General features: G+C 42.3%; 1 protein-coding gene across 1 annotated transcript in view; it reads left to right on the top strand.

The window, feature by feature from the left end:
* Nucleotides 1-10,989: 10,989 nt before the first annotated feature.
* The window catches only part of LOC310775702 (MAGUK p55 subfamily member 3-like), a gene marked incomplete at both ends in the record, with an annotated part of 41,400 nt that continues 30,169 nt past the window's right edge, over nucleotides 10,990-22,220 (top strand). Inside the window, 4 exons of the mRNA XM_083635847.1 lie at nucleotides 10,990-11,026; nucleotides 13,823-13,941; nucleotides 14,209-14,286; nucleotides 14,513-14,593. Of these exons, the coding sequence (XP_083491973.1) occupies nucleotides 10,990-11,026; nucleotides 13,823-13,941; nucleotides 14,209-14,286; nucleotides 14,513-14,593 (315 nt within the window). The remainder of the gene's footprint in view (nucleotides 11,027-13,822; nucleotides 13,942-14,208; nucleotides 14,287-14,512; nucleotides 14,594-22,220) is intronic.

Below are 22,220 nucleotides of genomic sequence, written 5' to 3'. Positions count from 1 at the left end.
CGGGCTGTCAGTCAAAAGGTTTTCCTCCCTGTTCAGGCGCCAAACCCAATGCCACACACAGCCTTGCAAGTACAGGGCGGCTGCTTCTTTAGCATGCTGTGTCGCGGAATGGGTGAAGGTGTTTTCAGGTGATGTTGCTCTTTAAAAATCCTCAGAGCCCTCTGGATCTGACCTCCCCTGGACTGCATTTTGCCATTTTCCATTCTTTTATTTCCACCGCTGTGTTTTTTTTATTTACCTCAAGGTAGCTGCATGGAAGGAATTAGGGATGAAACGATAAACAGTTTAATGATAGACCGTGATACAATTCTGTTTAAAATTGTCAGTATTAAAACCGTGTTACAATGATAACCGTGTTACAATGATTACCGTGTTACCATGATTACAGCACTTTGGTCCCTCATCAACCAAAGTTAGCAACAGTCTCCCAGACACTGGGACACAGCCTTGATGAAATTAATTCAGTGAGTGTATCAGTCATTTTTTAACATTTTCAGCACATTTTAACAATACCGTGATAATGCAGATAATGACCATGTTAATTTTGGTCACTATAATCCTGAAATTAAATTTTCATACGGTTTCATCTATTAGGTTTGAACGTTTGGACTGTATTCAGCACTATCTCTTCAAGGATGTATTTTGGTTTGATGAGATCAAATGGGTTGTGAACTGCACAGAATAATCAAATCCTTACTGCTACATACTGTATACTATTGCTACATACTGTACATGCTGTAGTAGATCCAAGAAAATATCTTGGCCTTTGACTGAGTTTGGGATGCAGAACAAACATATTTCTGTTTTCCACTTTGGAAAGAAATATGAAGAATTTCATTCTAAAATGAGAAACTCAAAGCATGTTGGAATGAAATCTCTCATATCCAAATATGTGAACATTGTAAAATAAGTCACACCAGGCATGTGGGTGATATCATAGGTGGTGGATGGTATTACAGATTGTTTCATGCACGCGCACGCGCGCACACATGAAACACACACACGCTGGTGGGCAGATGGCATGGCTGTGTCTGACCTCGCCCTCTGTGTTTTTCTCTCGGGCTCCGGGCGGTGTGTGTGTGTGTGTGTGTGTGTGTGTGTGTGTGTGTGTGTGTGTGTGTGTGTGTGTATGTGTGTGTGCGCGTGTCTGTCTGCATGTGCATGTGTGTGTGTGTGTGTGTGTGTGTGTGTCTGCGTGTGTGTGTGTGTGTGTGTGTGTGTGTGTGTGTGTGTGTGTGTGTGTGTGTGTGTGTGCTTGTATGTGCGTGTTTGGACGTATCTAGAGAAGCCAATGAGTAGGGATGAAACGATAACGGTTTAATGATAAACCATGATAAAATTCCTTATGCTTAGTATTACCATTGACAATTTCAATTATCATTAAAACCATGTTACCATCCATGATCACCATGATTACATGATTACATGATTACAGCACTTTGAAAAACAGTAAATACTGTTCATCATCAACTAAAATTAGCGATACTCTCTCAGACGCAGGCATGCAGCCTGCGTCGGCAGTTTGCCAACGCAGTTTTCTTTCTTTCCAAACATCCCCCAAAACTAGTGTGCATTGGACCTGCAAAAGAGACCACAAGTAAGTTGGCCTCTTTTGCCCCTTTTTGTCAATCCCCCCCACCAAGAGCACCTTGTCTACAGTACACCAACCGACATACATACATACATATTCACTGTTTCACTTATCATTGTCATTTGATTGACAACAGAATTGTCTATCACCACGAGTTGATATGATGATATGATCACGATATGATCGTGATAATATTGACCCATTGCCAATTTTTCATGAATTTTAATTCCATTCCATTCAATTAATTTCCATGGTACTCGGGTCGTCATCCCTTGAAGAAACAAACGACACTGTGTTATTAACAACTGTATAACGTTAGTCACACATGTCATACAGTCTATGTGGCCGCCTGGCCGGGGCTATCTAGTATGGCTTGAACTGGTCCATGTTACGTTGGCACACGATCCCACTCTTGAGCTGGCGTTAGCTTACAAACAGGCATGAGCATCCCTCAAACAGTCCAACATAGCAGATTAAATCCACCACAGTTATAACGTTTACCTTGTGGAGGCTTAGCAGCAGCTAGCAGGCTGCAGGCTGCAGGCTCACAGGCGGACAAAACAAGTTGGATTGAGTTAGACCAATTCCGACACTCCCCGCCCCGACCATCCCCGACAGTCTCACATGGTTATCCACGACACCCAGCTGTGCATTTGTATTCCAAATTCAAACAAATTACCCAGAATGCTCCAGGAAATTACCCAGGATTCATATGAAAAATTACCCAGAATTCAACTGATTTGGGGCTTCAAACCAAAAACGTGACCTCACGCTAACATTGTCCATCAATATACTGTCTATATGATCACAATAAGGGTAATTCGGGTTCCACTCTCTGCTGTTGGTTAACATTCCAGTGATGTTGCTTTTTTTAAACTGCCTACTGCAGAATAGTGTATCATCATGATAACTGTCTGAATATAATTATTTCATCACAATAAATACATCAATATTAACTTTGCCCAACTCCAGTTGCAATAAATTGTGTGTGGTTCCGTTCCAGTCTGATGAGTTTGGACTTCATATTTCATTTGACCCTGCGCTCTATCCCTGCTGCTATTCTGTTTCTCCTAAATCTACCAGTCAAGTCAATCCACTGCATTGTTTGTATTCATTGAAACCCTCAGTGATCAACAGCCACAAGCCAGTGTGCTCTTTCAATCAAGGAGAGTAGATAACACCACCACCATATGGCCAGTGAGGACCCTGAGTCTTTAGATAGACTGATGAGTGGGGGGGGGGAGAGAGAGAGAGAGAGAGAGAGAAAGAGAGAGAGGTCCACTCTTAGGCCTTCTCAGCCTTGTAATTAGAGAGAAAGGAGGATGAAGGGAGTGAGAGAGCTGGAAGGAAAGCGGGTCAGGAACATGTGCAGAGAGAGAGAGAGAGAGAGAGAGAGAGAGAGTGTGTGTAAAGACTTCTGCACCCTGCTAAAGCTGTGTTCACACCGAGATATTTATTTTTCGCTCTGTCGCTTGATTCAACCCTTTGGAATCGCTCCATACTGTACAATCGCTCATCAACAGGCACACGAATTGACGGACATGTGAGGGCTATAACGTTACGCAATGTCATGATGTTTGTCCACTACGAGCCACCGTAGATGTTTACAAGCTAAGCTTATCAGTGTGCTCCTAACGCGAGCTCCATACCGGTAGTACAGACAGAGATGGGCGAAAATACATCATAAAGTATTTTGATACAAATTACAAATACTTGCTCAAAAAATGTATCACAATACAAATACAAAATACTGGTCTGAAAAATGTATTTGAGATACAAATACGTATTTTGTATTTTGAAAATACATAAAAATACATTTTATAAAAACTGATAAAGAGCTGCAACAATTAGTCAATCCACCAATTCATTGCCAAATATTACATTAATTGCCTATTTTGATCATCTATTCATCATTTTGAGCCAATGTGAAATTTTCTGGTTTCCTTAGATGGTAAATCATCTCTTAGTCCTCTGTGACAGTATTCTCCTTTGTGTACCCTCTAACACATTAAAGTTTCATTTCAGTTTTAGCTGTTTTTCAGCACAGCTAATTTCTCCCTCACTTCAGCTGTTAATCACCTTCTGTGAGGGCTTTTGACTAGCAGCATTTCTACATGTTAACCTCAAGTTTTGGAACTTTGACCATGTTAGCCCTAGATATCTGACATAACAGTATCCCTGGAGATGATGTGCCATGGCTGCAGTTATGGAAATTGCCGGCTCCACGGGCTCCCAAAATCATGACTGACAGACAGACAGACACCGCCCACCCACCTTGGTGCCATCGTGCAAATGTGCGCCATCGGCTCATACTACATCAGAGTTGCTCGAGTGACATCACTGATGACATCACAATTGATCGAGTGACATCACTGATGACATCACAATCATGACCCACACTGCCGCCACACACACTGCCACCCACTTTGCCAATTTTAATTAAGAAGATAACAGTTGCATTTGCAGATAGGCCAGTGCATGCAATATCTAATCATCAATTTATATTAGTAATTTATCTCTGGGGGAATTTCCACCAATACAAGGCTTCATACTAGACAAAGAAGTGATGTGAAGTCTGACTCAAGACCCACCCTACTCTGCCTCTGATTTGTGGTTGAGTTTGTTCTGAAGGTAAGCCAATCAGAGGTAGACTAGAAGTGACATGTCACACTTCTTTTCTCCACAGTTTAAACCTGTGTCAATGGTAAGAATGTGTCAACTTGAGAATAAAATTACTGAATTAAAGAAAAAATAATTTTATGTATTTAAAATACACAAAATACAAGGTCTGAAAGTATCTTGATACAAATTACATCTTATTTTTCTCGGTCCAGCCAAATACAAATGACAAAATACACAAATGTATTTGAAATACGTATTTTAAATACATGTATTTAAAATACTGCCCATCTCTGAGTACAGACTTCACTTCATGTCAGCTGTCAGCCTGTCAATGCGGTTTGTTGCCACACAATAAACCAGCGGTTTGTTCCAAGCCAGTGTGATCCTTGACTCGCTCTCACACGGCAGCCAATCAGCGTTGAACAGCGAGCGACTGATGCCAGCGTATTTTTGCTCGAGTTGGGATATTTCATCTGGGGCGACGAGCGTATTTTCTCCCTATCGGTGTGAACGCAGCTAGCCTCTGAGCCAAAGTTGACATGTAAAGACATCATTGACACACCCTGTTTTGAGCTGAAATATAGCCATATGCAGCTGGAAGCTCACTCTCTTTTTTTTGTCTGTCCCTTCTTATAGCTCAAGCACCTGGCTCAGATTTCAACTAAAAACAGGGTGTAAATGTCTTTTCAAGTCAACTTGGCATCTCAGGGCTTGTGGAGACTTGGATTACGGCAGGTGAGCAGTATGGAAGCATCTTGCTCATGGCCTCCTATTCACACTCAGCAAGCAGCTCTACATGCCTGAAGCGGCCGCTCTCCATTTCTCCAAACTGGGACTGCATTCTACACTGTGTGCAAGTACCTCATATAATGTAACCCCACATCAAAAAAATTGAACTATCCCTTTAAGGGGCTCAAAAACATGTAAACCTCAAGAAGTTTTATATTAACACTCCAGTGGTACACAACCTTGCCCTACTTAGGAGCCACATTGACCAAAACAATCCTTTTATTTGCTTAGATTTTTATTTATTTATTTATTTTAAGTATGACTTAAAAGAGCCACAACTACCCATAAAGGAGGCTCTAGACTAGAGCCTCGGGTATCACTGCACTAGCTGGTCAGTCTGCCTGTTCTAATCGCCACTTTGGCAGGATGCTAACCTGTCTTTAGTCATTTCCAATGTTCTTGGAAGTTGGGGAATCGGGGTTCATCATTAAGAATTGTTTCTACTTGCTGGCCCAATAGTTCCGATTTCCATTTGTAAACGTAAAAATTATTACGATAAAATGCTGGTCGGTGTCAAATAATGAGCCAGATCTATCTGCCTCACTTGGAGATTGCAGACAAATGTACAGGAGCGTTTCGTAATGTTGCTTCTCCCACAAAGAAATAAACTTTTCAGTTTGTATTTCACTTTGAAAGTGAACACCACCATGTCTAACCCCCCCCCCCCCCCCCCCCCCAAAAAGAGATGAAAAAGTCAATGTTGTGCCCTATAGCTGGATCTATGCCTTCTTTGTAAGCATTAACTTAACTGCATACTCATACACTATCAATCTGTGCTGTCCAGTGTGCAGTTATTTGATGATGAAGTGTTGTAATTATTTATTTGTCTATACCACTTTCCCTCAACCTGCATTGTCTGCTTCAATTTCATTATGTAATAATAATATATTTTAAAGTAGGAAAAAGTGTGTTGTTCAAATGACAAAACTGTCATCAAAGAGGACGTTATATTTCAACAACAGATCCTCAGAAATGAATGCGGTGGTTGCATTGCATCATAGTCTATCAAGGCTTCTGTTGGTGGAGAATTTAGTCTTTCTGATTGTTGAATGTTGGTGCAAAATGGTGAATGGAAGGAAGTCCTTGCTCTTTGATTCGGAAGGAATCAAGCTGATTTTTTATTGTTGATGATCAGATAGCTGGGATATTTTCTGCTATCAAACTCCATTGTGGCTATGCTGTAAATATCTTCTCATGGCGTCTATTAGCCAGTTATCCACAAGAATACGACAAATACGTTTTTGGGTGGTTTTGTCCTTTTAAACTTGTAAATCCGTAACCGGTTTGATGGATTTTGTGTCTAGGTGTGCTTGATGTTAATCTGCTGGTATGGATGCATGTGATTGGATAACAACTCTGATTTCTCTGTCACCACCACCACCACCACATACACAAATAATAGATTCCATGTAGGAACAGGATGTGATCGTACACATCGTCCCACCCACACAGCTATCTATTCCTGGAACAGTAAGCAGGTATACAGGGAGTGGACTGTCAGCCGGCTATACCGGCTGCTTCACCTTCTGTAGCAGTGCAGTGGTGACTGTAAAGTCTGAGGCTTTGAGGCTCATACATACTATGGTCCCACCAATGCAATATCTGCTGATGTCCCTATGCAGGGGTGTCGAAATCAATGTCATCCCGGGCCACATCAGCATTATAGACGGTTTTCACCAGAGCGCAACCCCACAGCACTTCCTTTTTCTCAGCATTCGGCAAACTGCAGAAATATTCACTCGACCTCGTTACCTTTGTTTTCGCTGCTCATTTAGAATGTTTTTGTTGTCAAGTTAAAACCGTCTATAGTTGCCCTCAAGGGCCAGTTGTAAATGTATATAAACAAAAGGGGGTAACGCTGTCGCCTCACAGCAAGAAGGTCCTGGGTTCGATTCCCGCCTGGGACACGGTGGGCGCTGAGGGTGTGTCCCCCTTCCCATGTCCTCAGTGCCCACTGCCCAGGTGGGCTATCTCATCAAAAGGGCCTTTCTGTGTGGAGTTTGCATGTTGTCCCTGTACTCCCCTGGGGTTTCCTCCAGATAAGAACCCCCCCACTAAAAAAAACATGGAGAAAAAAAAGACTATAAATGTATCAGTAATTGTTATCATATTGTCTCTGCATTTGAATATTATTAGTTTTAGTAATAACTTAATCATTAATAACTGGCTCTGAAAAACAAAATAGACATTCAGAAGCTGCTTTACCTGACTTTTTGAAGCATGTGAATATGCTTAGTGGTTCAAAAGCATGCTATAGCAATAGCTATTTGTAGCTGCAGGCAGCTGTCTTGGTCTTTGACACAACATTGAATTGTATTCTTTCTTTAAGCTCTCGCGGGCCACATAAAATGAGTGCCGGGCCAGATTCAGCCCGCGGCTTTGAGTTTGTTTAACACGTGCCCGACACCTGGGGAGGAAAATTAACCACATCCAGTGGGAGGTGCCAACTCCATAACATCATACCTGAACCAGTACAATCTAGTAAGAGAGTGGCGTCAGCGGAGGTCCAAAATGTGTGACTCAGTAGCCAATGAATAGCCAGGAAGGGGGCTCGCGCTATGTTTGAATGCTAAAATAAAGCTGATAATGTACAATTTGATTCTTTAAATGTCTGACCCTTTCAAAGTACATAAAAAACTGTCAATTTTGCTGCAATTCGACAGCACTGCTTAATCCAGAACCTTACTTCCGGGTCTATAGACCCTTCTCACAGGGGCCATTTTGTGTCGGAGAGGCAGAATAAACACAGGTGCAAGCACAACACTAATGAGGGTTTCCTTCTTCCATGATTGGAAGTTGGAAACGCTCATTAGTGTTTTGCTTGCACCTGTGTTTATCCTGCCTCTTCGACACAAAATGGCCCCCATGAAAAGGGTCTATTGGAGTGAATGGAGATGTCACGACTCTTCTGGCTCTGACCTGAACTAGAGCATCCAGTGCCAGTATTTGTTGTTGTTGTTGTTGATGTTGTTGTTGTTTTCATATGCCTTAAATTGACCTTTCAAGGAGTAACTGAGACAGTTTATCACTAACACTGTTCATGACTTCATATCAATCATAAATGAGCAAACCCAGCAGTCTGAAATACACTTATACGCTGGACTTTTGGATTTTTAGTTTGTTAAAATGTGAAATCAACCATAAATTCCTTTTGTACTCATGTCTTGGAGGTGTTTTTGTGTGTGAAATATAAGCAGATACTGATGTGAAAATTGAATATTTGGCCCCAATTGTGGCGCACTGATTTACCTTCTGGGCCCAAGTTCATGCAGACTTGCACTGCCAGCCCCAGGCATGGTTTCCAGGAAAGCATCTTTGCACTGTTCATCATCTTAGCATTTAGCATTGCTGTCATCGCTAAGTTCCTAGGTAAGCATGCAAAACACAGCTAAATGAAGCTTTGCGTTAGTTAATTTGAGACACGGAAGTCATGCGCTACGCCCCAGCTGTCAGCTGCTGATATAATCATTCATTCACCAATCACAGCCATTCTCACAATAAGGCGGTCCGTTTAAATATGGCCTCCTCTCTCACTCGATCTGCTCCAGCCATGCTGCCTCACACTGCTGCTGCTGCTGCTGGCAATGCTTTGCCTCCACCACCCCAGCCTCCACCTTTATAGCTCAGAGTCTGCATGGCTCAAAGGCTAATCATGTATTCTAGCTCAGAGTCTGCATGGCTCAAAAAGTTAACATGTTTTCCATGTCTTGCTGAGGCTCCCTCTGTTACTCACTATGGCTTTAAATTGATCTGGAATCTTGTATCCCCATAGAGACACTGCGTATCGCGTCATCATTCAGAAACCACGCCCAAGACGGGGGAAAACAAACTCCTGTCCAATCCTGGCGTTCTCCTATGTCACGTGCATGGTTGCGTGTTGCATCAAAAGATTGTATATACGGAAGATGAACACTCCAACTTACTTCTTGACAGCTAGATCCACATTTTTCTTCTCGCCAATTCTCAATGGCTTCCTTGTTTTGCTCAGGAGTACAAAAAAACTTTAAATGGCGATTTTTTACATTTGTTGTCTGCGCAGCCCACCACACAACAGCTTTTAGCTATGTTTAATTCAAGGAAAATGACGCTGGTGTGTGGAAATGAACGGAGCTCTTCCCCCGTGATGGGCGTGGCCTATTACATGCAGTGTCTCTATGGGGGATTTTTGCGGCCCTCCCTGCTCGACGTAGCTTGATGCTGGGCCGGTTCAGGGAGGAGCATCTTCTGTAAAGAGCAGAGCCTTCAACGCCAAACACAACTGTATTTCCATTTATGCAATAAATGGTTAAATCTATGACCAGAGTGTTCTTGAATGAATTGCTTGTAATGCAACCAGTCTTTCTTTGTGGCTCTTGGGATTTCAATGTTCTTAATATTTACTTCATATTGTACACTGCGTTGGCACTGGCAGTGGTGATATCTAAATATGGCTCGAAACATCACACAGGCCACATATTAGATATTTGGTTCAGTGACAATTTTGTCTTTACTGGTGTTGTATGAGAAGAGTAAGAAATGTAGTATTCTTTGTTGGGACACGGGATGGGCAAACCTCATTCTCATGAGCAATGGCAATGGCTTCCACAGAATAATTATGATCTTGAGACAGAGGATTTTGGAAAAACCCACCTTGATCAATATATAATAGATGGTCTCAAACTGGCTGTATACGCAGCCAGCGAGGTGAATAATGTGTGGCAACTGTGATACAATTCATTCGACCTCGTCTCTAAGCAACTTGAATTGACTGTTACTGTCGTCATGGGAACAAACGAAGTGAAGCATCCTATTGGACAGCGGTGGTCAGGATCGTCTGCCCGCACTGGGTTGATACTAGTGACACGGCCTTTAATGTGGAGGCGTCACCACACTTAACGGAGTGGATTCATCACTGTCAGAGGGGTTACAGCATGGCTGCTTGCCCTCCTATACATATGTAAATACAGTTTGAAGCCGTTTAAATGAGAAATTATATACTTTGTGATGATATACTTTGATAGACTAACATATCTGTATTACTTGACTGTACTCAATCTTAGGGCTGGCTTCAACCAAAGATTTTCTTAGTTGATTAGTCGTCACATGTCCTTGATTCCCCAGAGATACACCAAGTGTGAAGTAGATTGTACCAACGGTTGTCAAGATATGCTCACGCACACACACACACACACACACACACACACACGCACACACACACACGCACGCACACGCACGCACGCACGCACGCACACACACACAGTATGTAGTCTCTGGCTCTACCAGAGGCACAGAAATAGGGTTTTTATGGTGTAGATCTGATTTCCATGGCTGTCTGAATGAGAGAAAGCACATGGAATGAAATGTCCTGTTGAGGTTATCACAAGAAGATCTGTTGTTTGAACAGCTGAGGATGCCTTGTGCACAGCAGCGCTTCTCTCCTGGGTGCAGGGTGAATCACAGGGAACCAAGAAAGTCTCTTCCAGCGCACACACCAGGATAGGAATGACACAGATTTCTTTTTTAAATTAGATTACATTTACAAACAAGAAAGAGAGAATTACACGTTTCGCATATTGCTTCATCCAATTTGCTATCAAGATCTGTTGTTTGTTGATGTGTGCAACAACAACAACGACAACAACGACGACAACGACAACAACAACAACAACAAATGCCAAAAAGGCTTGATTAGCCCAGGGAGAAGACATGTAAATGATAACTCTTGGATCTTCTCATGACTGTTTGAACCCATTTCTCTTGGTTTAGATACCCATGAGAAATGTCAATGACAGTACATCTCGAGTGGGGTTAACTCTATACTGCACAACAAAGCAAGCCTTATAGAGTGTATGGAATCAAAGTGTAAGCGTTTTCGCTCCCTGTTGTGTGTGTGATGTGACAGCTTGGTGGTAGCTGAGGCCGGGAGGAGGAGCCGGAGGAGAGGAGTCGCCCTCTTGATCTCACGGACTCTTCCGTTCATCCCATCTGGCCACTCCAGCCTCCTCTAAATGATTGAAGCCATGCCCATCGTGTCCACAAGCACAGGTACAGTCCCGCTCTTTGATGCATTATATATGTTTCAGATCCATAAATGCATGCGTTAACGCATCAATCATACATCATTGATGCTTCAACTTTGTTTTTTTTTGTGCATGATCGGTAAGGAATGTTTATACAGTAAGTGAATGAAAAAAACACACTCAAGAGTTCATATGTATCCAACTGCCAGTGTGCCACACGGTGAGCTAAAAATAACCAGTTCAAAGATAACGCCAGAGAGGTTACTGCACGTTTTCATGTGAGATAGACCATGTTTAAACTGACATCCAAGCAACCTAAAATCAATTTTATTAATTTTAATGTTTAATGTTAGCTTCACTGAATTAACACTGCAAACTATGATTTGTGATCTTTGTGATTGCTTATTGATTTGACACTGATGCAACATTGAAAACACACAAAATTCAACATACACAAAACAGTTTTAATCAAATTCAATTGTCTTTTTTTGGATGATACTGTGATCAAACCTGCTTTATGTGTAGTTTCATCTATTTTTATGGTGACACTGACATGCCAGCAGAACACCATAGGTTGAGTCGATGTCTTGTCATAGACGCTGGGCTAGCTGGCTGGGGGCGTGGTCAGGGTGGGGTAAATCCTCCCGTTCTCCCCATTCAGCATAGTTAGCATTTAGCTGCTCGCCCAGCCAGGGCAGACAGGATCGGGGATTTAACCCCACGCAGTAACACACATCTGAACAGACATCTATGTACCTGCTCTAGAATCCCCAATCCTGTAGTGTAGAGCCGCAGCACCGTCCTTTGGTGAGTCAGCCCATTGAGATATATGGGGGGTTTTCCCCCACCCGCGCACCAGCCGTAGTAACATTTTGTGGCCGTTCCCACACAGACAGACTGTCTTTATGACAATTTCAGCTCTTCTTAGTCTGGAACGTCAAGGATAAGTGGTGCTGCATCTTTGACATGACAAGGTAAGAAAGAATAGTTTCAACAGGACATGGATAAAAAAAATTATTGGAAGTCAAACTCACAAAAGTACACACAATTCAGTGGACACGTAAATATATTGAAGTTATTTCTAAACGAACAAAAAAACAATGACAAATAATGAAATCCTTTTCGTCAGGCTGAAGTGTTTGGTTCAGTTGCTCTGAGTTCAGTTTTCCTTCTCACCATGTTTGTTGTCTGAAAACATCCCATTCCCAACCAAGCAAACCCAACCAGAGAAAACGTCTGAAGAGCAAACCCAACCAGAGAAAACGTCTGAAGAGCAAAGCCAACCAGAGAAAACGTCTGAAGAGCAAACCCAACCAGAGAAAACGTCTGAAGAGCAAACCCAACCAGAGAAAACATCTGAAGAGCAAACCCAACCAGAGAAAACATCTGAAGAGCAAACCCAACCAGAGAAAACATCTGAAGAGCAAACCCAACCAGAGAAAACATCTGAAGAGCAAACCCAACCAGAGAAAACATCTGAAGAGCAAACCCAACCAGAGAAAACATCTGAAGAGCAAACCCAACCAGAGAAAACGTCTGAAGAGCAAACCCAACCAGAGAAAACATCTGAAGAGCAAACCCAACCAGAGAAAACATCTGAAGAGCAAACCCAACCAGAGAAAACATCTGAAGAGCAAACCCAACCAGAGAAAACATCTGAAGAGCAAACCCAACCAGAGAAAACGTCTGAAGAGCAAACCCAACCAGAGAAAACGTCTGAAGAGCAAACCCAACCAGAGAAAACATCTGAAGAGCAAACCCAACCAGAGAAAACATCTGAAGAGCAAACCCAACCAGAGAAAACATCTGAAGAGCAAACCCAACCAGAGAAAACATCTGAAGAGCAAACCCAACCAGAGAAAACGTCTGAAGAGCAAACCCAACCAGAGAAAACATCTGAAGAGCAAACCCAACCAGAGAAAACATCTGAAGAGCAAACCCAACCAGAGAAAACATCTGAAGAGCAAACCCAACCAGAGAAAACATCTGAAGAGCAAACCCAACCAGAGAAAACATCTGAAGAGCAAACCCAACCAGAGAAAACATCTGAAGAGCAAACCCAACCAGAGAAAACATCTGAAGAGCAAACCCAAGCAGAGAAAGAAAGGACCATTTTTCATTCTCAATTGTACAGTATAATAGAGTAGAGTACCGCAGGGATGACGTATTTTTGTAGGCGGAAGGCGGAAGTACCGGACTTCCTGGATCTTACGGGGAAAAGTCAATGGGGTTTTAGAATGGGGATTTCACTTAAATGCATAAAATAAGTGATGTTGTTAACAAAAGTTTATGGGAGTGGTAATTTGGGTTCAGCAGGATAATCTTCACAAACGTGAATCAACTTTATGCCTTTTGAAGCGTTTTCTAAAAATCACGTTAAAAAAAACTTTTTAATTCATTTACGTTTCAAAGTCCATAAGAATTATTCACGTTTGTGAAGATTATCCTGCTGAACCCAAATTACTCCTCCCATGTGTCCCATTAAATCCATTTGAATAACTGCACACAAAATAGACAGTTAATTGCATGCGATCAATAGATATGGAAGGAGTGAAATTGTCATTGCAAGGACACAATTGGTTTCAGTAGTGATGCTAGAAACAGTTTCAGTAGTGATGCTAGAAACTATAGCTCATTTTTTGGTTTGTGCTGGAGCAAGATGCAAATCTCACCAATGACAATGTGTCAACTAGTGCAACCATGGAAGCTTTTGGAGCTCGCATAAAACATTGTAATTGTCAATTGAATGAGGTGCTTCTTAACTGTAACCATCACTTCATTATATTGTTGCAAACAAACCATTTATTTTGTGTCATTGCAGGGCTGCATGAGACTCTGGCTCTGCTCACCTCTCAGCTCCACCCTGACGCCAACCATAAAGAAGACCTGCTCTTCCTCAAAGATGTCTTCAGCGAGAAAAGCCTCAGTTACCTCATGAAGGTACAGCAGCGCAGTTCTGTTTGAATAGTTTGATAACTTGTGTGAGCAGCCACAGTGCAGCAAAGTCTTTTCTGAATCCACCGTCTAAGGACGACAGTACATTAGACCATTTTAAGGGTCAATATTAGGTAGGTGGTCAGTATTCTTCAGAACTGGCAGTTAAGTGAGTCATGCCAATGGGTGAAACATATCTCACACACTGTATTTCCTTGCAAAAAAAAGTGTGCATGCGTGCATTCGCCTTCATGTGTGCCTGTTATGTCCCAGATCCATGAGAAACTGAAGCAGTATGAGAAACAGAGTCCGACTCCAGTTCTACACAGCGCCTCCTGTCTGGCAGAGGATGTAAGCGCAACAAACCGATCTGATCAGATTTCAGCAGATTTTTTATTATTATTTCAATATCAAAACAAATACAAATATGAAATATGACCATAAAGAAATACAAACATATGGGGGGTCAGGGGGGCATTTCATCTTGATGTATCCCCTTTATTGGAAGAAGCAGGGTGGAGGGTAGAACACAGAGACAGCTCTAAATATTTGTATGAATGGTTTTCTGAATGGTCAGCTGGCAGAAGAGCTTCAAAGTGGAGTGATGGAGGATGATGAGAGGGAACTACTGCTCCTGCTGAGCACTCCTCACCTCAAGGTACGCACACACACACACACACACACACACACACACACACACACACACACTCTCTCTCTCTCTCTCTCTCTCTGTCCGTTAGTGCAACATATTGAACACACACACACACACACACACACACACACACACACACACACTGAGTGTGTTTACATGCACACTAATAAACCGTTTATTATCGGATTTCTAGAGTTACCTGATTATTCCGGTGTCATGTAAACAGCATCCTTTACCGGATAAAGGCCGTTATCAGTTTGTGAGAAAACCGATTAACACACCTAGGTTACTGCTGAGTCATCAGGTTTATTCATTGCCGTCAATGACCACTCACACACTTTGAGGTGAGTTCCCCCTATTTACTAAGTGCATGTAAACGCAGACATCAGATTATTGCCAGTTACCTGATTATTCTCAGTTATAGTTATCTGTTTTTTAGTGTGCATGTAAACGCACTCAATGATGTCTCGAACATCAGAGCCTCTCACTCCTTTTCTGGACCTTCTCATTTTCCCTCTAAGATGATGATCATCCGTCTCGGCACTGCTGCCTGTAACCCTGCCAAGAGATGCATTCCTGCCTAATCACACTTGTCAAGTGATTATGTTCAATGCATTGGCTGTGTGGGGGCGGGAGGGGGGGGGGCGGGGGGGGGGCGCAGCTTGTGACACTTCCACAGCAATTTCTTAAATGGGATCGCTCATTTGCGAAAGTATCCAGTGGCCGGGCATGTTCTCTCTTTCTCTGTGTCTCCCTCCAGTGGGCGGGCGCAATATTTTTTTCCGGATGATGGCGAAGGCTGGAGGCACCCTCTCTGCTTGTGATTGGCCTAGCGTCAAACGTTCATCCAATCACATTCGCTTGGCTACCCTGCGTCTCTTTCTACAGTCTGTGGTCAGACAGACAGCAGTTTCGCTTGCTAGCATGCATAAAAGACGCCACTGTGTGTTTATGTTTTTGATATAGTCTGGTCTCTGGTTTATAATGCTGCCGCTACTCTTGGCAGTGCACGTATGTAGCCTACAGACAAATAAAAAAGAAAAGATAAAAGATTAATGAGAATTGATCAAGGCCAGTGTCAATTCCCATTTACTCATTCTAACACAAGAGTGACATGTATTTGAATTGAAATATGTATCAGTATGTGGTGCTTGTCCAGTCCTTCATTGGGAAATGCAGCTTTATGGAGTGGGATCACGTGGAGATGGTCTTCAGAAACTTTGATGAGATTGACAGTAAGTAAACATTGTTTCAGATACATGCTGTAGTTGTGGAAAAGTGTGTGTGAGTTTGGAAGAGGAGTGCACCACTAGGTGGAGACATGCATCCATAGCAGTGTTGATTTCGTAGACGAAAACTATGAGGAAAAATGTTAGTCGACTACCTATTTTCACTGGTGAAAGCTAGACTAAAAATGTTAGGGAGGGACGAATTGGGAAGAGATCCAATCAGAAGAGAATAAGAAGTTAAACATCGGTGTCTGTATTGCACATTCAAACCTTAAAACAATTCCAGAATAACAGATTAATATATCTTTAATTCTAATGAATAGTTACGGTTTTCTTTGACTAAGATGAGATGAAAATACTTAGACACTTCGTCGATGAAAACTTGACTAAATAAAATCAGGATGAGGTTGACTAAATATGATAAGAGCTTACGAGAAAGTAGATTATAGCTCACTCAGATAAACATGTAAATATTGTCTGATATGCAAAGGTGTTGCTTCAATCCCAGCCTCAGGCAATTTCTTAAAAAGTACTCGCATTATAAGCTGTAGCAGTGATCCTTCTTTATCATCACCAGTAGTTTGAACACTCATAGAAATAAGCTGACGAAGGAGACTAGTCAGCCCCTGAGTCTAGCTAAACTCACTGGTACAAATCTCACCTGTCTCACTCTTTATGCTCTGTGTTATTGTCAGTGTGAATAACAGCTCATAGCTCAGTCGGCTGAGTAGCTGTGTCACTGTCTCTGTCTGACAGGTAGACTGTTGGTTCGATTGAGTTACTTGAGTGCATTTCAGAGACTGTACTTTTTTCCTTTTACTTGAGTAGGCTAATTAAGTTGAATCAGTACTTCTGCTTTACCAGTCTTTTTTTGTACACAAATACTTCTACTTAATCAGAGCAACAATGTGATTAAATTTGGAATGACAAGAAAAAATGACACGTCTGTGCAATAGACTAAGTAGGCCTAAATAACTCAGATATAGGGTCTGCAATTGTAACGTTCCATAATGAAGTATCTCATGCTTGTTGATTTAATGATTGTTTTGCACCTGCTGCTCACGTTTGAGATACTTCTGGCTCGCCTGGAAAGAAGGTGGGAGCACAGTACAGTCAGCCAATCAGAGGCAGAGAGGGGCGGGTCATGCCATCGCCTAGCGTTCGCCATCATGGGGGGAAAAATATCGCCCCCCCCACACACACAAAGCCTCCACGTGACCTCTATGTGCTGTCAGTCATGAAGAAACTTACGCTACAGGCAAAGCCTGTGACATCACGTTGAAGGCTTCAGTCCTCCCCTGGTACAAATCCAGCGTGCAGTATTTTGTTGCATGCTCTTCTCTCTTCCTCTCTCTGTCTCTCCCACAAGCATAAAATGTCTGAAATAAAATAAAAAAACATAAAGGAAGAGCTCTTATCTTTGTTTTTTACCATTACATTTTTCTTGAGACTTTAAGACACATCCCCCCCCCCCCCACACACACACACACACACCAGCTTTATGTTGATTGACAGCTGAAATGTAACATTTTTAAAACCAGACAGGTCAAACTTTTTACAGCGGGATTTTTGCCAAACTCCGTTCTCTCTCTCTCTCACACTCTACTGGGCAGTGATGGTTACATCGTTTGAAATGGACACATTTATTTTCTGACGGAAATGGAGCATAAATGAGCTCTTAGATGGGATGTTGTCTTTTTCGGAATAAGGGAAAACCACACACACACACACACACACCACTCCCTGACTTGAGGAATCCTGTTTAGTGGCCTCACACAGATCAATCAGCATCCAGATCTACTGGATCCCACCCGATTTAGTACCTGGAAAGATCTGGTCCAGGTGACATATCAAAGACGGCAGGATACCGTGCGCTACACCTGGTAGCACATTCGATGGAGGCTCGGGTCCGAATCCGACCCTGAGGTCCTTTGCTGCATGTCATCCCCTCTCTCTATCCTCACCTTTCCTGTCTGCCTAACTGTCCTATCTAAATAAAGGCAGAAATGCCCCCCAAAAAATCATCTTAAAAAATAAAAGACTGCAGGATATTTACAGAAGATTTTCTAGCCCGGTAAAGAACTTCCTAATTATGAAGCGCAACTTTCTTTTTCAAATCACATACTCATATTCCTCTCTTATCTCCTTCTTGTCAGACCTACTTCAACAGTCACAGATCATTTTTTTTTTTTTTTTTTTTTATGTTTTTATTGAACCAAGAATGGCAATTTACAGATCAAGGTTTAAAGCTACATTAATAGCATTGCAAGAGGAAGTGGGCTATAGCTCACTGAGATAAGCATGTGGCTGTTGTGTGATGTTCAAAGGGTGTTTGTTCAATCCCTGCCTCAGGCAACACCTGTCATGCCCTTCTTTTATCATCATCAGTAGTTTGAACACTGATAGAAATAAGCTGATGTAGGAGTTGAGTCAGTCTCTGGCTCAGTCAGATAAACAGCTGCTCACTCGTCCAATTCCAACCTATCTCACCCTTTATGCTCTGTGTGTTGTTTTCAGTGTGAAGACAGTCTGTAGAATTCATAAGGTAAACTCCAAACAGCTTATACAGTAGCTCAGTGGGCTGAGTAGCTCTGTCTGTGTTGCTATCTGACAGGTGGACTAATGGTTTGATTCCCGATGGAGGAGACATATTACAGCACCGCCCTCTCTTTAATGTCACCAGCTGTTTACGGCCAGGCTTTAATATATTGAAATTAATTAGAAGTGTAATAAAAACTAAAAGAAGATTGTTATGCCCATTTCCACTTGTATTCAAATACAAATAATTTTGCTGCCTAAAAAAACAGAGCTGAAAGTTCAGTCTGTGCACATCCCAGATTAGAACTCACAACCTCTCCCTCTGAAGGCAGCTGACATAGACAGTGAACCACAAAGGCGCTGCCACTGATGCAGTATTTCTCTCTGTATGACTTTTGAAGTGCCTGGCTATAGGTCAAAATCTGGAAAAGGCTACTGTATATTTTAGCTTTTAGTCAATTTAGAAATAGTTAAGTAGACTCAGTTATGGCAAGAGATTAATTTCTGGACTTCCAAACATCAATTTAGACTCTAGATCACCTTTTTAAATTGATTAAAAGCAACAATACAGTATAACAATTTCCTGGTTTCACCTGAAGGTAGCCTGGCTTTCCTTTGAGTGAGCGACCTAGAGAAACAGTGAGAGAGAGAGAGATAACGGAGATTCGCAAAAATCCCGCTGTAAAAGGTTTGACCTGTCTGGTTTTAAAAATGTTACATTTCAGCTGTCAATCAACATAAAGCTAGTGTGTGTGTGTGTGTGTGTGTGGGGGGGGGGGGGGGGTCTGAAGGCAGCTGACATAGACAGTGAACCACACTGCCACTGATGCAGTATTTCTCTCTGTATGACTTTTGAAGTGCCTGGCTATAGTCAAGATCTGGAAAAGGCTACTGTATATTTTAGCTTTTAGTCAATTTAGAAATAGTTAAGTAGAATCAGTTATGGCAAGAGATTAATTTCTGGACTTCCAAACATCAATTTAGACTCTAGATCACCTTTTTAAATTGATTAAAAGCAACAATACAGTATAACAATTTCCTGGTTTCACCTGAAGGTAGCCTGGCTTTCCTTTGAGTGAGCGACCTAGAGAAACAGTGAGAGAGAGAGAGATAACGGAGTTTCGCAAAAATCCCACTGTAAAAGGTTTGACCTGTCTGGTTTTTAAAATGTTACATTTCAGCTGTGAATCAAAATAAAGCTAGTGTGTGTGTGTATGTGGGGGGGGGGGGGTCTGAAGGCAGCTGACATAGACAGTGAACCACACTGCCATTGATGCAGTATTCTGGCTATAGGTCAAAATCTGTATATTTTAGCTTTTAGTCAATTTAGAAATAGTTAAAGGATGGGTTTTCCGTGGGGAATATGAATATATATTAAATCTCACGCCCCTAAGGTTTTCGAATCCGTTGAAATTTTTGAAATTGGATATTCACTGCCAGAGATATCAAGCATCTCTCACATATTTTTTGGGCCAGCCGACGCGTTTCGCGTCATCTGGCCTAAGTCCGCCTTGCGGAAGTCGTGCACCTATGAACTACAACTGTTGTTGGCCATGGTCCCGCCTCTAGAGGTCCTCCACGCCCCTTCAGAGGCCTTGACCAAAACAAAAACGCAGCCATCTTGTCAACCGCCTAGCCTGCTGTAGCTAATATTAGCTTCCCATAGTTCCTTGCAAAGAGACCATTATCTCGGGAACGGAAGCACTAATCGACACGGGACTGGCGGCATTGGAAAGCTCGTCAAATTTTACATCTAGTAGTAGGTGGGTTGAAGGAACGAAATCAACGCTGAGCAATGTACCCGTTTTTACACATTTTTACAGAAAATAGTTACAACATCAGATGCGCGTAACTCCTACGAAAATGCCTTAAAATGCATGAAAAAATTTTTATGAAGACATCTCCCGACATATATACTACCGTTTACATTTGGTGCAATTTGGAGGCAATTTTATTTTCGATTTATTTCTTGTTCTTTGTATATTTCATTGTCGAAGCCTTCTTCTTCTTCTTCTTTGAGTTTTATGGCGGTTGGCAAACATATATGTGCATTACCGCCACCTACTGGAGTTTGATATCAGCCAAATGCCTGAGGGGTGGGCATAAAAACGAAGGCCACGCGAGCCCAGTGCATTGTGGGAAATGTAGTATTTCGAGTCCCCGCACCCGCACCTCCCCCCCACCACCCCCCCCCACACACAGAGTGGATTTCGGTTGATATCTCTGTGAGTAAACCTCCAATTTCAAAAATTTCAACGGATTCGAAAACCTTAGGGGCGTGAGATTTAATATATATTCATATTCCCCACGGAAAACCCATCCTTTAAGTAGACTCAGTTATGGCAAGAGATTAATTTCTGGACTTCCAAACATCAATCTAGACTCTAGATCACCTTTCTAAATTGATTAAAAGCAACAATACAGTATAACAATTTCCTGGTTTCATTTGTTTATTGTCAGTGTAAATACAGTGTGTAGAAATCAGAAGCAAAACATACTTCCGATGTCAGTAAAAATCCAGCTCTCTGTGGTTTTCTGTCTCATAACCCTCAGCTCATGTCTCTGCAGGGGGAGAACTGCCCCCCAACCCTTAGCTCCAGGTAGTGGTAGCGGAGCGGGAATCAAACCCACAACCTCTGGCCCCGGTGTCTCTGTGTATATTATTCCTTCACACCACCAGCTGCCCTTCACACTCACAGCTCTTCTCCGGGCGTTCTTGTCTCTTCCCTCTGCCTGTCACCATTCAAAACTGACTGAGGCTCGAACCCACGACCGCAAAAGTGGCTGAGGTCTCAATATTGCCGGGCTGCAAGCATACTCTCTGTGCCACCAAGTCAGACTGATTGAATGAGGTTTTCTCAGGGCTTTAAATGACTCTTCCCTCTGGCTGTCGACATTCAAGACTGACTGAGGATCGAACCCACAACCTCAAAAGTCACTGAGGCTCAAACCCACAAGCTTCAAAATGCTAGACAGCAATCCAACTCTGTGAGCTAGTGGGCCATAGTGATTAAGACTAGAAGATTAAAGTAGTCTTTATGCATCTTAAAATATGTTTTGAAGGGACCTTTTAAGTTGAATAGTATTTGAATTATATTAATATGACGTGAGTTTCTATTCGCCTTGCACAGAAAACCTTTTTCTTTATACTCGAGTACATTTCAGAGCCTGTACTTTTTTCCTTTTACTTGAGTAATTAAGTTGAATCAGTACTTCTGCTTTACCAGTCTTTTTTTACACAAATAACTGTACTTCTACTTAATCAGAGCAACAATGTGATAAAATTTGGAATGACGGTGAATGAAGAAAAAATTACACGTCTGTGCAATAGGCTAAGTAGGCCGAAATAACTCAGATATAGGGTTTGCAATTGTAACGTTCCATATAATGAAGTATCTCATGCTTGTTGATTTAATGATTGTTTTGCACCTGCTGCTCATGTTTGAGATACTTCTGGCTCGCCTGGAAAGAAGGTGGGAGCAGCCGAGTACAGTCAGCCAATCAGAGGCAGAGATGGGCGGGTCATGCCTTCGCCTAGCCTTCGCCATCATGGGAAAAAAAATATCGCTGGCCGGGCATGTTCTCTCTTTCTCTGTGTCTCCCTCCAGTGGCCGGGCATGCTCTCTCTTTCTCTGTGTCTCCCTCCAGTGGCCGGGCATGCTATCTCTTTCTCTGTGTCTCCCTCCAGTGGCCGGGCATGCTATCTCTTTCTCTGTGTCTCCCTGCCTTAGTTTTCTTTGACTTCTCTGCATCTCTCCGTCTTTTTCTGCTTTGTGACCCCCCCCACCCTTCCCATGGTTTTCTAATTAAGTTATCCTTTATTGTCCTCATGTGTAAATTCATCCTCTGCATTTGACCCATCCTCT

Source organism: Poromitra crassiceps (assembly GCF_964638095.1).
Source record: "Poromitra crassiceps genome assembly, chromosome: 4".
NCBI classification, from domain to species: domain Eukaryota; kingdom Metazoa; phylum Chordata; class Actinopteri; order Beryciformes; family Melamphaidae; genus Poromitra; species Poromitra crassiceps.
Note: the sequence above shows the minus strand (reverse complement) of the source record. Positions and strands in the feature narration are given on the sequence as shown.